Below are 17,026 nucleotides of genomic sequence, written 5' to 3' on the forward strand. Positions count from 1 at the left end.
TATTGGCATCAAAATTCCATTTTTTTAGAGTTTTGGTTACTATTGAGCCGGGTCGCTCCTTACTACAGTTCGTTACCACGAACTGTTTGATAGCCTCGAATAGAATAGGGAAGAACATTAGAAATATACAACACTAGACCACCCTTTGCCATCTTTCTACGATTTAGTCGCTCCATTTTGTATCCGGGTATATCTAAAAGCATTTCATTGCTAGAATTCAGAAAAGTCTCACATAATCCGATAACATCGGGTTGCCCATCAAAAACTATCTGCCTCGACTATTAAGCTGAAATAAGTTTTAAGCTGAAGGACCAAAAAACGATCATTTCGTCCACTAGCTCACTTTAAGTATGAAATACAGTGCACAAAATATTTACAGATTTTCATTTAGTTTGACCAATAGAATTGCTAACAATGCTCAAAACATCTAATGGATTACTTTGCACTTGAAGTAAACACCCATGAAGGGAGTAAACATCCCCAGAACCTGAGTTAGAAAAATTCATAAACCTTAAAGAGATGGTGTATCAAACCTGCGCCACAACACACAAAAATAAAATAAAATAAATAAAAAATTAATCAAGAGGCTATAAACGAGCCAAAATGCTAAAATCACAACAATCCTATCAATAATCAAGAGATATATACATTTTATATTATTGAACATATTGATAATAATAATTTCAAATGAATTTAGTGACTTCCTTAAATCATTAATCTTACTACACAGTTCCTGAAATAAAAAAGAAAAAAAAAATATGACGCTTAAGCTCCATTACATTAATGTACCCATGAGACCACCAAGTAAAATCATTTTCGAATAACAAAGGATTAAAATCCCAACTGACGCAATGACTTGTGAAAACATACAAATAACAAAAATACGAAGCAGATTACACATAAATCTCTTCAATGAAGAAAGATCATTAAACATATGTAGAATATAAACTGATTTCTTCTTCCCACTAAGAAAAATGAAGAAAAGAGAAAAAAAATGAATTTAAAACTGAAATGCTAAAAAAAAACAAATAAGGAAAATAGAAAAAGGAAAAACACAAAATCACAAATAGACTTAAAACTAAATGGTTTCAACAAGCGAACGTATGCGTTTCGGGTGGTTATCAGCTTGCTCACACTTGCAAACACGACCACGATCAGTCCACTCGTTCTTTACACCATATCGGTTTCTTCTTCCTTTAAGAATCGATTTTTTTTGCTTTCTTAAGATATTCAGTAACGAATATACCTGAATTAGCGAGCTTTGATTTCGTTTCGAAAACTCTAACATTCGAAATATAAGTGCCCTGTAAAAAAAAAAAGAAAAAAAAAAAGTGCAATTGTTGGGCTGCTAGGTTGCATGGGAGATCCTGTCAGGTATTTTAGTTATACAGCCCAAGTACCACCCTCCTCCCTAATTTTTGATATAAAAAAGGTAAACATTACGGCAATGGGCCTTACAGTCCGTGCCGGCGGTGCTCAGTTTCATGGCCCCTCAGTCAGGAAGCGCAATGAAGGGGGGAGCTGTGGGTTAGCCATCCTGTGGTTTCACACACCCTCCCTATTTAGCTTCTAGAGAATTCTCCCGGCATCCATTTTAGAGCTCTTTGGCTGAGTTTAGAGTGTCACACCACCGACCCTCGTTTCAAACCAAATAACTAGCGACATTAGGACTTGAACCCTTGTCTTCAAGGACAAATAGCTTCAAGTCTAGCGTGCCAACGTATTAGTCAACTTGATATAAACTAAAATTAACTGGTTTGTTTTTAAATCTATTATTATTTGTCATTATGAACCAAGTATTGATGAAAAATACGTAAAAAAAGAAGAATATTTCAGACCAACACAATCACCAAAATTTATCCTACGGATATGTGCAGGTATCAGGAAGGGGCTGGGATGCTATTAAACAGGCAGTGACTTTGAAAATACATTCAACAGAAATTTTCTGATTGTAATAAAGTAACAATTTTGTTATTTTAGTATGTAACTTAGAATAGGACATATACCCTACTATTGTCATGTTATTTTGAACAAAAGAAATGTTTGAGAGACGTCACCAATCGATAGAGTAATGTTGATAATAAGGTAAGGTGTGCCCACACACATGCCAAACTCACTTTACACAGGGACGGTTTTGGTTTGAGACGGTAAATATATGTCGCAGTAAATGAATTTTGACTATCATTTTATTTCTATTGCCTTGTGTTTCTCTGAGGTGTACATACGCTAACATAACTTTAATATCTCTGTGTCACGCAAGATATAAACGAAGTCTTAATAATACATAGAATAGCCTTTCTTTCTCAAATACTAACATTTATATTTGATGCGGTATAAACTACCAAAGAAGTAAAATATTTAAAGAGCAATCAGTATCCTTTTTAAATAATAAAACATTGTAATTAATACCTAATGAAAAAAAGATGTTTATTGAAACTCCGTTTAACGGCGCCTGTCTTGTGCTTTTTTGAAAAATAATCACGTGAAGCCAAGTACATTAAAGCTGCTCAATATGTCGCTAGTCCTTAACGCTGAATTCCCTCCATATTTAGTAAAACTGTTCCTTTTGAAGGAGTTCACAGATGACTTGATTCGATAGACCTTTCAGGGACCGTTGCAAATAAATTTGTATTGTCAACCAATTTTGTATCGGAAATATTCAGTTATAATCGGTTCTTCTGACAGGTAATCTTTTTGTACTGTGAAATAGATAGTTTATTATTACTAAATTTATTGAGGCTATCTCGAGTTGTCAATTTCGAGAAGCGTGTCGAAAATTCTTATCTTCTAATAAAACATCTCCAAGAATTTATGTTCCAGTTTTCCTCTATATGCTGTGTTATCTCTTTTTTATCAGGTATATACGTCTATTAAGTCTTTATTTTAGTATTTATGAATGTTTTACGGACAATAAAATGGATGATTTAACCGTCAATAGAGTGACTTTAGGTGTTCTGAACCCTCCTTAATAGAAGTAGTTTTTAAAGTTGTTATTTAAAAAGTGTAACCTAACTGTTGCCAAATATTTAGGACAAATGTCTCAATAGGATACTATTAAAAACGTCTTCCCATACCAGTTCTTTTGTAAACAAATATTTTGCTAAACATGTTTGGATATGAATTAGCTTCAATAGCAGCTTTTCTTTTTTTTTTAGGATAACCAAACTCCATTAACCTCACGAAGTGTCTGGGACTGGTCACTTCAGTATGATGAAAACGAACAAGAACTTTTCTACAACCCCTTATATCCGATCTCAAAACGAGTTGTTGAAACTCGCCAATCCTTGGGCCTTCCTCCGACTGATCCCACCCCTGCCCCTCCTGCATCGCAACTAACCTCGCAGCTAGCACAAACCTTGATGACTTCATCACTGAACCTTGGTTATCCTAATGTACGGACGCGGAGTGGAAGTATTTCTTCTTTAAATAGGCACTCTTCATACCTTGAGGATTTAAAGTTAGATGGCACTGAGACGCTTAACCGAAGTTGGATGAAAGCTGGATCGAGAAGCTCTTTGTTTGGAGCTGGCTGGAATAAAATAAAGGTCAGTAGAAATACCAAGGAATAAAAAAATTTCCTTGATTTTTCTCTGATTCTTTGAAATTTTCGATAAACTTTTGATAAAAACGTTTCATTTCAATGTATTTGTGTTCTCGAAACCGTAAAAATTACGTTTCACTTTCTTTTGAGACATTAGAATGCGCTACAATTTTAGAAAATTCTACTCTTCTTATGAGGAATTAATCATTGTTATTCGACAAAAACAATATACAGAAGAAAATTAAAAATGAGAGATATCGAAAAAGGGTAATTCCAATAAGAAAAAAAAAGAAAAAAAAAGTCAAAACACTGTTGTCTTTCCATGATGGCACAAAAGACAAGTGCTTTAGGGTGCACATCTACAAGATTGCCAAATATCCAAGAAAACAATAAAAAAAAGAAAGAAAAAAACAAGTAGATCTAGCCGACATAAAAGTTAAAAGAGGTGGAACTATTTAAAATCTTCAATTGTTTAACCGAGGAAAGGCCCTGTCGGGTGCCCCTAGCATAATAGACACTAGCCAGTTACCGAAGTTACCGATTAAATAGTTATAACAATGTCAATAGATCAAGGGAAGCTCACTCTTAATAAATATAAACTTGAAACGTGAAATCGCAAAATGATACAATATTCCATACAAGAAATAATCATTGGAAGCATGAACTATTTTAAGTAAAAATAAAAAGTATATTACCAAATGTTATCAAATAGGGCTAATTAGAAAGATGGTAAGAATGCTCTACTTAAAATACTAAGGAGTCAATCGACCATATAGAGTTCCTTTCGAAGTACCTGAAATAACTATAAAATGCATTCACTTTGTCGATCCTATTTCTAATGTAAAAATTGGTCATGACTGCTTTTAAAGAATTGAAGAGATTTCCTTCTGGGGGCTTGTTCCTAATTGGAGAATGTCTAAAGATATAACTGATCCCCGAATGAAGCTTATCCCTAGGTGTTTCTGCCTACAAGTTTCCTGTTCAATGAGTACGATTGTGACTAATGTTGATCAGATAGGAAATTTCATAGTATATAGAATCATATAATGAGAGACCTACATGTTGGATTTTTACATATCTTCCGCGTCAGAATATTTTTGAAGTAACTATTTGGGCTTCTGAATATGCTTATTCAAATTATTTATTCAACTTATTTATATTATTTTTAAGTCCTGAGTTAAGATTATTTGAGTATGGTGCCTCAGAAGAAAAAAAAATCAGCATATTTAATCGTGAATTTGGTATAGGAAATGAGACAGTAGTAGATATGAATTTCACGTGAGAAGGGTTTTGAAATGCGTGACAAGCCGCAGCTTTACATTTTCGCATTTACACGCTGCATTTTCCTCTCGGTATTAGACGTTCCGAAGAAAAAAAGAAATATATAGGGTGACATTTTCAAACACGATTCAACTAATAATTTAGCCCGTTTATTCCAAATGGACTATTCTTTTTTTCAGAATTTGATTAACTTGTGGTTAATTTTTGTAAAAAAAAAAAAGAATTATTAACTTATTTGTTTTTCATATTCATGGAAGAAAAATATTTCCTATTTGAAAAATAAATATTTAGATCTTAGAAATGCCAGTGTTCTTGAGCTGAAGTAAAGTTTTATAAACAATGACTTTTAATATTTTGTTACTCTTAGTTTTGTTCATATCTCTCGTAAGAATTTAAAAATGGTCCGTCTTATTTTTGTGTTGTATATTGTTTTCAACGCGTATATTAAACTAAAAAACATCTTTATGTCTAGAAATTTCTTATTTAATATTAGGCACTAAAAACAGAACCCATTTTACGCATAAACAACTTTTCATCGAATTTTAACCTTTTATAACCTTAGTTCTACTGCCCTACGAATAACGCATGGAAGGAGAATAAATAGGCATATCTATTAACAAATGAACTGACATCCTTTTAATGCAATCCTAATAAGAGGGGTTAATGCCAGATTTGCCTCTCACTCAATTGGACTATCTGTCTTGGCTTTTTCTACAATTAGCCATGGCTTTATGACCACAACTATTCGATTTTGATTCAAAAATCAACGGATCGATTTTGAATTAAAATGGAATAGAATGCCTATGACAATAATGCTTTACTTTAAAGAAATCACTTTTTATCTGCTATTTTGTTCACAGTCTCAGTAGGAATTTAAAAATGACTAGTTTGTTTTTGTGACATCGATTGTTTTTATGTCAACCTTAAATCTAAAGCCTATGTCATTGGCTCTATGCATGTGATGATAGTGATTCAAAGAAGTTAATCTTCTTTTTCTATTTTGTTGATAAAGGCTCAAAATCTAAGGCTCTATAAATTAAAGGCTTTTCTTTTATAAAGGCTTTATGTCTTAGGCTCTATGCCTATGCCAGTAATGCTTTAAACAAATCAGTCTTTATGTACTGTTTTGTTCGTGGTCCTTGTTCAAATTTAAAAAGGGCCAAAGTTTTTTTTTTTTTACATACATTGTTTTTGTTGCCAATATCGTGGGGGTGGCGGCAGCTGGAATCTAGTAAGGAACTAACCACTGTCCATAGTAACCCACAATTAATAATAATAAAAAAAATCATATTCAAATAAATATTTGCTGTTGGAATCGCCATGGCCGAAAACATTATGTAAGAAAATTGCAGTTCTGTAGCTTGAACAGCAAGGAAAATCGCTTTTTATACATGAGAATCACTAATGCGTCTCTTTTTCCTTCCGCTGATAGCTGGACACTGGAATATCATAGAAAGTTGTTTAAGGGTTCATATTAAAGAAAATTGATACAACTCCATGCTTTTGTAATTAACAAAACACAATGTTTAAAGTGAAATTTTAGGACAAAATTGTTGCAGGGTATATATGCCTGTGACAATGATCCTTTAAAGAAGTCAGACTTCATCTTCTCTTTTTTCATAAAGGCTTAATGTCTAAGGCTCTATGAAATAGAGGCTCTAAGTCCTAGGTTCTATGCCCATAAGAATAATGCTTTACAGAAGTCAGTCGTCATCCTCTGTTTTGTTCATAAAGGCTCAATATCTAAGGCTCTATGAATTAGAGGCTCTATGTCCTAGGTTCTCTGCCCATAAGAATAATGCTTTACAGAAGTCAGTCTTCATTTTCTGTTTTGTTCATGAAGGCTTAATGTCTAAGGCTCTATGAATTAAAGGCTCTATGTCCCAGGTTCTATGCCCGTAAAAATAATGCTTTACAGAAGTCAGTCTTCATCTTCTGTTTTGTTCATAAAGGCTGAATGTCTAAGGCGTTATAAATTAGAGGCTCTATGTCCTAGGGTATTATGCCCATAAAAATATTACTTTACAGAAGTCAGTTTTCATCTTTTGTCTTGTTCGTAAACGCTATATGTCTAAGACCCTTTGTCATAGTCTCTGTGGCTGTGACAATAGTGCTGTAAAGCCATCAGTTTCCATCCTCTCATTTGTTTCTTTTATTTACTTCCTTTTTTCTTTTATTTACTTTTTATCACAGTTTCCTCCTCTTTGTTGTTTGTGTTACATTCTGCCAAAAATACTGCTAACTTATACTTTTGTTTTTCACCTTTTAGAAATCAATATTTTTAACACTAACGCTATTGTTCTTGTGTCATAAGATTTATTAGAAGAAAAAACTCGTGCTGATAGACTAGATGAAGGTAGTTAATTTTATTTTCTCTTTTTTATCGAGACTATTCTCTTCTTCTACGAAATCTATTGATTTGAACCAGATGATTGGTGATACACGCTTTAACTTTCTTGATTTTTTTGTCGCGCCTTAATTGGAATTTTCCCTTCCCTTGTAAAAACGAGGGGAATGTCTTTAGCAGGTGCAGTAATTTTATTTTACGGTAAAGTCTGATTAATGAAAATTGCTGTCCCTCCAATCTAGTCGGACTTTGGAACAGTTATTATAATGTTGATGATGAGAAAAAAAACACAGAAAAAACAAAGGGATGTAAAGTTTAGCTCTTGTTGAAGACGGCAAATTTTTTTCAAGCGAAAATACCTTAGTGATGCTCAATTCGAGAACCAGTTGATGGGGAAGGAAATTCGTGATAGGAAAGAATGCTACAGGATGGAAAATTATGAGTGAAATGAAGTTCGTGAAGTTCGCCTCGAAAGCTTCTCATAATGAGGAGATTATTTAGACGCATATTTGAATATCATTCATTTTTATGTGAATATATGGGACGTTTTTATGCAATTTTGTAGACCAGAAATGGGTTTGCCTACTTTATCCGAAAAGAAAGCAAATCAAGTGTTAGCCAACTTAGACTTTTTTTCTTATCAGGTGACATACTATTCGACTGCCGAAGTGACATATAACTCCTGAGTAATTCTAGCAGAAGTCAGAAATGATTCAAAATAAAAGAAGTTAATGAGAGTTTTGAAACTACTACTACTTTTTACAATTTATAGCAGCAAGCCACCTGAGGCCAACACAGTTACGCCATCTCCTCCCCAATCCTAATTTCGCCCCTATGACTAATAGCCCCCTTCAGCAAAATGTAGTGCAGATGCTCAAACAAAGAAACCAGCAAGTATCTATCTCACTCATAAGTCTTCCAATAAAAAATCTCACAAAAATAACTTGATAAGAGTCTTAATTTGAATACGTTTTAAGTTGTAAGTTCTCGTAAAAGCTAAGCCAAATCTTGGCTAAGGCTTTATAAGGATCACGCTGCCTTTTTCATTATTTAGGTCTGTAACTATATCAAAAATATTTTCTGTAGACTAATAAAACCTAAGTTTCGAACTGCTAAGCAAAAGCACCGCATGTGTAAAAATATAAAACTGAGAAAACAGGTTTGTTTTCTTTTTTCTTTTATGTTTGTTGCAACTTTGAGATTTCTTATTTTTTTCCTCTTTAGCTTCGAAAGTAGTTGGATTTATTCGTAAAAATTTCACCCTAAGCGATTATCAGCTTTTTTCAACTTTATTCAAGTCTCTTGTTCGGCCTATCATTGAGTATGGTCACACGAAAATAAGACTCACCTTCAAAAAGATATTGATGCAGTTGGGAAGATTCAGCGAAGAGGACAGGGGTGGATCTGGAACAAAATATTGGGGGAGGTCCAATGTGAAAAGGGTGTTAATGAGGAAAACCTCGGGGGTGGTGGTCAATGTGACAAAGGTGCCAATTATTGACCAAATTGGCAATTTTTTCTAAAAAAAGAGTAAGAAATAGAAAAAAAAACAGGATAAGAGGGCGCCAGAAAAATCTTTGTGGGCCTAGAGTCCTCCCCAGCGCCCCTGTATCCGACAGTGGAAGAGCAACAAAATATGTACCAAAACTAAGAGGCATCTCCCTCTGTAAATGGTTGGAAAACCTGTCACTTTCTTCCAACTCCTATAGACTTCTCGGTGGTAATTTTATTGAAACTTTCAAACTGTGTCACAATTACTACAATAATATTGGACCAGAGGTTCTTCAGCACAACCAATCTGCGAGGACACAACTTTAAGCTTAAACAAAACACTTTCAATAAAGACGTTGGAAGGTGGTCCTTTCCAAACCGTGTTGTAAAAGAATGGAAGAATCTCCCCCAAGATATGGTATAGGCTGACTCTACCAACTCTTCCAAGAATAGTATTGACAAGTTTTTTGGTGAATATAGATTTTTAGAGAGGTGAAAACCTTTTTATTACAGTATATTATCATTATTGTTATTATCTCGCCCTCAAATTCTTTAGATCCTCTATGCTTTGCTGCTTTTTGTGCTTGGTATAAGCACAAACTATTAGCTTGTTTGAAGTAAAGATGGTATTGCACATGCTATTAAATGGCAAAGCTGGAAGAGTTAATGATCTTCAGTCTGCCCTGGAATATGGAATTCGAAAAATAGTTGCACCCTTATATGGGATTCTTACTGTGTTGTGAAAGAAGACTGAAAGTGTTCCTGACGACTGAAAGGAAGCTACACTGTCAAGCTGCTGAAGCAAAATAGATAATCTCTGAGCTATCACGCAAAAATCTATATAGATTAGAGTCCTATGGCGTATGCTGCCAGTCAAAAATTGAATTTCGTTTTGTTTCCAGTCGAAAATTCAGAATCTTCTTTTATGATCCTTTTTGGCCGTTTTTTAGGACGTTCTACTTTTGTTTTGCCCTGTGGAATTATCAATAACGGGGATACGTTTGATATATATGGGATATTGACTTTGTTTTCCTCTTGCATATGATAGGACCTGCTAGTTTTCACCTTGTTATCTTATGATCAAGACTCTGGTAATATTATTTTTTGTGGGTTTGTCTTAATCCTTAATTCAAGACTATGAGAAACAGGTTCAGCAAGCAGTAGAATCTTACAGGGAAAAATCAAATGAGGTGGTTTACATAAAAAAAAAATTAAGGCAACTCAATAGTTGAGGAGTAATCCTAAAAAGTATTCTAACCCACAGGCAAGCGTAAAATTGAACAGTGCTGCGCCCTTACATTATTGCCAAACATTCAGTAAAAATAGCCAAAAATCAAATCGGATATCCAGAGAATGGTGTAGACCAAGTCAGGTCGAGGGTAGTAGGGTGAGAAATATTGAAAAGGGCAACAGAATACCACATCTGATACAACATAATATACCGTGGAAAATCATACGTAAATTGAAATGAAAAAGAAAAACCAAAATAATTCAATGAGCATTTACTTTTTACCAGGGCTCAACAGAGAGATAGCACCTGACTGATTCAGGTTTGTTCACGTGCTTTACAAAATTTACTAATAACTATATTGCTTGAATGAATAAATTTACTTTTCCTTTTACGTAGTGCACGAATGTTATTGTATAATGTTATATTGTTCACTTCAGGGAGTTGCCTTCGGTACAAGTCCTCGCCCGTCCAGAATTCTGGAAGAATATGAAAAGAGCATGCTTGAAGGTGAAATTATTGACGCTATGGGTACTTTAAAGGCTGGTACAGTTTCTACTCGAAATAGTGTCAAAGACGCGTTCACGCCTCCCAGTATAACCCCTAGACATAAAAATGGCGGTACTAATCGATGGACAGTGTGTGATGGTCAATCTCTGGGGCAAAGTAGGCGGAGTTTGCAGCAATCCGAAGATGAACTAAGAAATGTACCTGTACCCTGGCATAAAATTGATTGGTCTGTATATACAGTGTTGCCAGTCATGCCTCTTGTTGCTAATTTAAAGTTTTGGGCTCAGTGTTATGCTCGATTTTTTCCTGTGTTTGACATTAGAGGAGGTGGTGATTTGACGAATTTTTGTCAAAATTGGGGATATGTTGATGAACTAATGATGCTTGAAAACACAATAGCTAGTTTAGAGGCCGAACTTAACTATTATAACCAAAAATCACCGAAATCTCGCTCTGGATCGATTTCAAGACGGGTTTCCTCGTCGAATTCAAGCATACGAGCCCGTACCCCAACTCCTATTCAGGAAGAAGCTGTTGATTATAGTTCTAACCCAAGCTTGATATTATTAAGGCAAAAGCCCCTGAGTAGTTTGTCGGCATTTTATCCTTTTACAAGTCAACGAGTTCTTAATGACAAGGGTAGCCACATTAGGTCATCTGCTGAGTTTGACTTAAGAGTTAAGCCTGAGGAGGAACATTATGAAGGTGACTTTATTGTAATATCCTAAGTGACGTAAGATTTAATTCTTTTTGGCGGCCCTGTACTTTCTCAATTCATTTTGCTTAGGGTCTGGGCTTATATTTAGGGGGGAGGGCTGTGTATCTGTGCCTCTCCCTCCCCATATTTTTTTGTTGGAAAACACACAAATAGCTCTTTTTTGTTGCCTTTTTCTTGAAAGTTTATTCTGTTTTTCTCCAGATTCAACTCTTCACGATACTTCATTGTTATTTTTTCTCAGTTTCGTTTTATAAGCCTGTTTTGTTTATACTGTTAACTTCTTTTATGGTTGCTAATTATGTCTTTACTATGAAACTGTGAAATTGCTTGTAATATATTAACCATGAAGCTTTGACGGTGCATTTAGAATGTGAGTTTCGTCCTTATGCTTTCGTAGGAGAGGAATGGGGAAAACATAAATTGATTATATTCCATTTTATTACAACCAGCGTAAAGCCCAATACTTGTCGCTTAAAATTTTGAGTAACTATGTTTTTTGTGGAAACATAAAAATCCGACTAATAAACTGATTGTTATTTTCATCTTTTTGGAAAAATAGCTGACTTAATTATCATTAAGTATTTACATTACTATATTTAATCACTTAATGATTTTGCATTTTATTGATTCAACCGTCGTAAAGCACTATGCTTGTTGGTAATTTTAAGTATGTTTTTTGTAAAAACATAAAAATCCGGCCGATGAATTGTCTTTTTTCCATCTTTTTGGAAAGGTAGCTGTCTTAATTATTATTTAGGAATTTCATTACTATAGTTAATGACTTGATTATTTTTCATTTTGTTGATAAAGCACAATGCTTGTCGCTCAAATTTTTCAGTTAGTATGTTTTTATGAAAACATAAAAATCCGACTATTAAATTGATTTTTTTTTTTTCTTTTTTAAAGATAGCTCACTTAATTATTATTGAGGATTTTCATTATTATAATTAACAATTTATTATTATAAGCTCAAAAATCATAAAATTTAAAAGCTTAAATTCGCACCATGTGGTGAAGGATGAGATGAGTAGGGGGGTATTTTTACCCCCCTAAACTGAACCAAGGACAGACGAATGACTTTTAAGATTTATTTTACTGAAATCTAGATCAAATTATTCGTGTTTTTAACTGATATGACTAGCGAATGCGATTATAGTCATCTATTGGAATAAAAAATTTGTTGACTGCCCCGTTGTTCAGAGTAAAAATACTTTTCGTTGTGTTTTGACGGTTAAAAGTATACACTAATGGCAAAAGAAATTCTAACGTTTATTATAAATTCAAGAATGTCATCTATTCGTGGGATGAAATGGACAAATTCAGGCAAACTTAACTCGGTTGCCCAAATAAAAGTTTTTTAATGTGACTGTTTTGCAATTAAGGCTAAAGAGCAAGGAATATTTAAGAAAGCAAAAGCGGAAGCTCTAACTTCATTACGAACAGGTTACCGTCAACCATCGAATGTATCGAAATATAGTTACTTTATAAATAGCTTTCTTATAATTAATTATAACGTCGAACTTTGAATTAAAGCAACGCCGAATAAATAGTATCTGTCTAGCCATATTGTTTCATAACATTATTTAATTTAGTCCTTCCAACTAAAGCTATAGGCGCTGAAATCAATTGTTAATAACATTCTAGGAATATAAATATTTTTACAAGTTGGTCTCTAAAGTTGACCGTATGGATTGTATTGAGAAACTTCTCACAGGATTGCATAAATGGCTGATGGAGAATTTTTGCTATAATATTACTTATAATACCCAAAATTATATGGCCTAGGTGACGCTTGTATATACGACTATAGTCTTTTTAATTTTGTATTTGATGGATATAACGGTAAGCTGATCATACAATGAAAATGCGAGAAAATTGTTCTGTCAACACGGGATAAGAATTTTTTTTTCTTTTCGCTGATTCGTTTGTTTTTTTCTTGTTTTTTGTTGTCTACAAAACGCCGAGTGAAAGTGGGGCATAAAATGTAGTAGGCGGCTATACCCTAGTCCTCCTCCCGTGCGTTGGGCTTTTCAAAATGTCTCAATAAATCACGATAAAATTTTGTTTGCAAAAAAAAAAATGTCTATGGAGTTACAAGGTCATTTCTAAAGTTCCAAATGGCAAAAATGTTTGAATGGTGTACTCTTTTTGGAATTAGTACTTACCAAAAATATTTTGTATTAAAATGCCCCAATCAAAAATTCCCCTTCTAAGTTCTCCATCAGTGTTCTTTTTTTAATTTTTTTTTAGTAGTTTCAAAAATTATACTTATGACGTTTTATTATTTCTTGCGTCCCTTCATTCAATTGGACTTTGCTATTGATACATTTAGTGATGGTTGCTTTTAAGCCCTGGGCCACGTGCAAGGTAAGAAGTAGGGTGATTCGTTTTGCTTATATTTTACGTTTTTTATACAGGGAAATTTTCAATTTGTACATGTTTACAAGTAAAATTTAAAAAAATATTTTTACACTGAGCTCGATCCTGGCGGAATTAATTCCAATTAAGTACTCAATTTGGTTTGAATTAACTTAATTTGTGGCTATTGCCATCACGTTCGATATTGTGAATGTTATGAGTTGGATTGTTGTGATCGTATTTTATTTCGTGGCTGCCAGTGACTGAAAGAAATTGAGCATTTACGGTTGTGATGATGTTTGATTTGAGCATTGTGAGCACAATTTCATTGTGACAATCAATGGCTGAGTGAGGTGGCGTATTCGTTGTTATGCTCATGTTTTATATTGATAACTTGAGTACTGCGGAATTAAGAGCTTGGCTATTGTGGTTGTGACATTGTTACTGAGTAATGTGGAGCGCTTTGTCACTTTTACTTATATCATACTACTGCAACCAATTCGTGATAGCAGTTAACTCCCTAAGGCCAACACACTAACGAATCCTCCTCTTTCCACCCTGTTTAGAGCTTTTACTTTTTTTCGTATTATAGACCAAGTGAGACTAAACAGGGAAAAGCAATATATCTTTAATAGCTAATACCGACAAAATTCTCTCTGGTCTATATCTCGGATTTTTATTTTTTTCTAGCAAAACTCATTAAGTCAATTATTATGGTCAAAGTGTTTCTTTTGAGTATGACATATCTTGGAATGTCATCTTTTTGTCATTTAGGTTTGTCAACTTTGACATAGTTGGCATGCGTTGATTTGATGTGGTTATAACCGCTATGTGTCTGTACACCTTCTGCTGGCAAATTTTCTTGGGGGATATAGCCTTGGTTCAAACGAACACAACTTAGTGTATTTATGCACAACTTAGTGCATAAATGCAAGATTTCATGCCAGGCCTTGTCATTATGGCGCGACGTGACGTGAATTTGTGCGTTTTGTGTGTGTTGAGACGTTTCGGCTTATCTCACAACAAATTAAAATCGTGTTTGAATTAGTATCTCTGTCGACACGACATGGGATTATGTTATTATATTTGATTCTCTGCCGATACGACGGATGTTCGATTTATAAAATTTAGACATCAAATCAAGATTTTTTCGTCCTTTCGTGACATACAAATAAAAGGTCCGTTGTTTTTCATGTCGGCAGGGAAATTTAAAATTCAAGCGGCGAATTAAAAATGTAAAATGAATTGATGACACTTGTTAAAAACAAAGGAAGCTTTTTTTTGTGTTATAGAATCTGAAAGAGCATTGAAATCAGCTAAGTCATTGAACAAAGGCTGATAATTAATCAAGCAATTATCATTACTTAAAAAATTAAGCTGATAATTAATTAAGCATTTAAGGAAATAACATTAAATAGTGATAAAGTATTATATTAAAAATTACAAAAAAAATTCTTTGATTTGCAATTGTGAGTTGACATCAAACGCACAAATCAAACGTCAGAGAGTGAGATATTGATATGATGTTGACTGTGTGTTGACTTTAAAATACTAGCTCAAACGCGGCTTAAATAATAGTTTTCCTTGTCTCGGCAACCCTGACATAAACATCATGAATAAGTTTTGTATTTTGAAATGAGATAAACGTATAGGCTGTAAAACCGCCATGTTTTTTGCGAAGCAAGGGTATTTTAGATAGTTTCTGCTGTTTTTTGCCCTAACTGGTTACTTTTCAGGCTAGCTAAAGTTTCAGCATTCGATAAAAACAGCCAGAAATCTCAATGGCAAATTTCGAAAAAGAATGAGTCAAAGATTTCGATTTTTGCGATAAATGATAGGGGATGAAATAATCCTAGAGCTAGCGTAGTTAATTACCTGAAGTTTTAAAGGCCAACAAAACAAGGTAAAAACGTGTTTCTTTTTATCTTGATTAAGAAGAAATACCAGCAAACTTAAGCGAAATTGTAACGATAATATGTTGGTGTATAGCATGACTCACTGGCTCTTAAACTGGTGTTTAATATTTAAGATTTTTCTCTTGTTAGTTTGTTAGTACTAGATTTGTCCATTTGAGATTTGGTTATTCCGCCCATTTTTATTTTCTCTCTTTGTGAGCACCGAAAGTAATGTTGTTGTTAGATTTACTGATAATTTGTACAAAATTGTTAATGTCTCTTTATTTTTGATTTATCAATGGAGGCAACGTAACAAGTTCAAGGTGATGAAATCATGGTGATTTGCTAATAAATCCGGAGATATGTATAAAGTATTTGTTAGTTTCACCGTATAGTTAGGGTAAGCAACTCTATTTTGGATACTTTTTAAAATATTTTTTTCAAAAAAGCATTCGAGCTAGTTGCAAATTTTTTTGAGTCTTTCACAAACTAAGATTTATTAATTAATTAAACTAATTAAAATTGATATTTGGTCTGATTTTTGAAAGTTTCATTCGCCGAGCTCAACTGCTTTCTCTAAAATGTTTCATAGCCTATCTTTGGCAAGTAATCGTTCACCTTTGTCTAATATTCAACTGCTTTTTGGATACTACTTTCTTCAATTTTCTACAGGTATGAACTTTTCAGGGATTTTCCGTTGGTAACATAGCTTATTTTCGAAAGTTTTCGTTCACCCAGTCAAACTTTTTTTAAATGTTAAATAATGTGTGTCTGAAATGCAATTATTTGCCCAAGCGAACTATTTTTGCCCTCGGGGGGCTTCCTCAGGACCCCTTGTTTGGCTCTCAGGCTTATCGGGGAAATTTGAAAAAATTTTCCTGATAAGATAAAAATCCCCCCGCCCAGATTTGAAAAATAAGCCTTTTGGATAAAACTAAATTGAAAAGTTGCAAAAAATACCTCCAGATTTTGAAAAGTAATTTTGTTGTTGCTGTATCTTCGTAGAAAATGATTGGAAAAAAAAACTTTCCTCCTCCTATATTCTCGTGAAGTTGTGGCCCTGAATACCACTCATGTTCTTATAATCCTTTTCTAAAGGTTTATCCTTATGCACCAATCTTAGTCAGTCGCTTTTTGGATAGTCAACTTAGTCAATGGTATTATAATAAATACGTTTTAGTAAACTATAATGCATTATATAGTATCAAAAAAGTAGTAGAGCAAGAAGAATATAAATGGGTCTCGGCCATCTATAAGGAAACTGTATAAAACACAGCCATTCAATGTTGGAAGGACGACTAACGATCTATCTGCAGATGGAGAACATTTTACTCGCTTGAGAGTCAGTGTGACTGCGGAACTTAGGTTTCAATTGGCTTTTTTAATCGAAAAAATTTTCAGCGACCAAAAACAAAACAATCAACTTGGCTAAAAATATGAAAAAAAGAAATGAAACGGTGCAAACAGCAATAGTTTCAGTTCTGGTTTCCCATAAGCCCGTCGTAATGCGCGCGCGTGACGGCGGAATCGTGAAGACAGGTCTTGACCGTTGTTTGCCAAAAATCTTTAACGGAGAGTATAGGACATTTCACTTCTGTTAATAAATTTATACTGTGGCATGATGACTGTTGAATGTTCAACAGTACGTCAAAAACGA

At 33.9% G+C, this 17,026-nt stretch overlaps 1 protein-coding gene across 1 annotated transcript in view; it reads left to right on the plus strand.

The window, feature by feature from the left end:
* The window catches only part of LOC136035289 (myotubularin-related protein 10-B-like), a gene marked incomplete at its 5' end in the record, with an annotated part of 52,713 nt that extends 36,970 nt beyond the window's left edge, over nucleotides 1–15,743 (plus strand). Inside the window, 2 exon segments of the mRNA XM_065716973.1 lie at nucleotides 3,156–3,545; nucleotides 10,329–15,743. Of these exon segments, the coding sequence (XP_065573045.1) occupies nucleotides 3,156–3,545; nucleotides 10,329–11,126 (1,188 nt within the window).
* Nucleotides 15,744–17,026: the final 1,283 nt, after the last annotated feature.

The sequence above is a fragment of the Artemia franciscana genome, chromosome 14 (genome assembly GCF_032884065.1).
Source record: "Artemia franciscana chromosome 14, ASM3288406v1, whole genome shotgun sequence".
Taxonomy (NCBI): Eukaryota; Metazoa; Arthropoda; class Branchiopoda; order Anostraca; family Artemiidae; genus Artemia; species Artemia franciscana.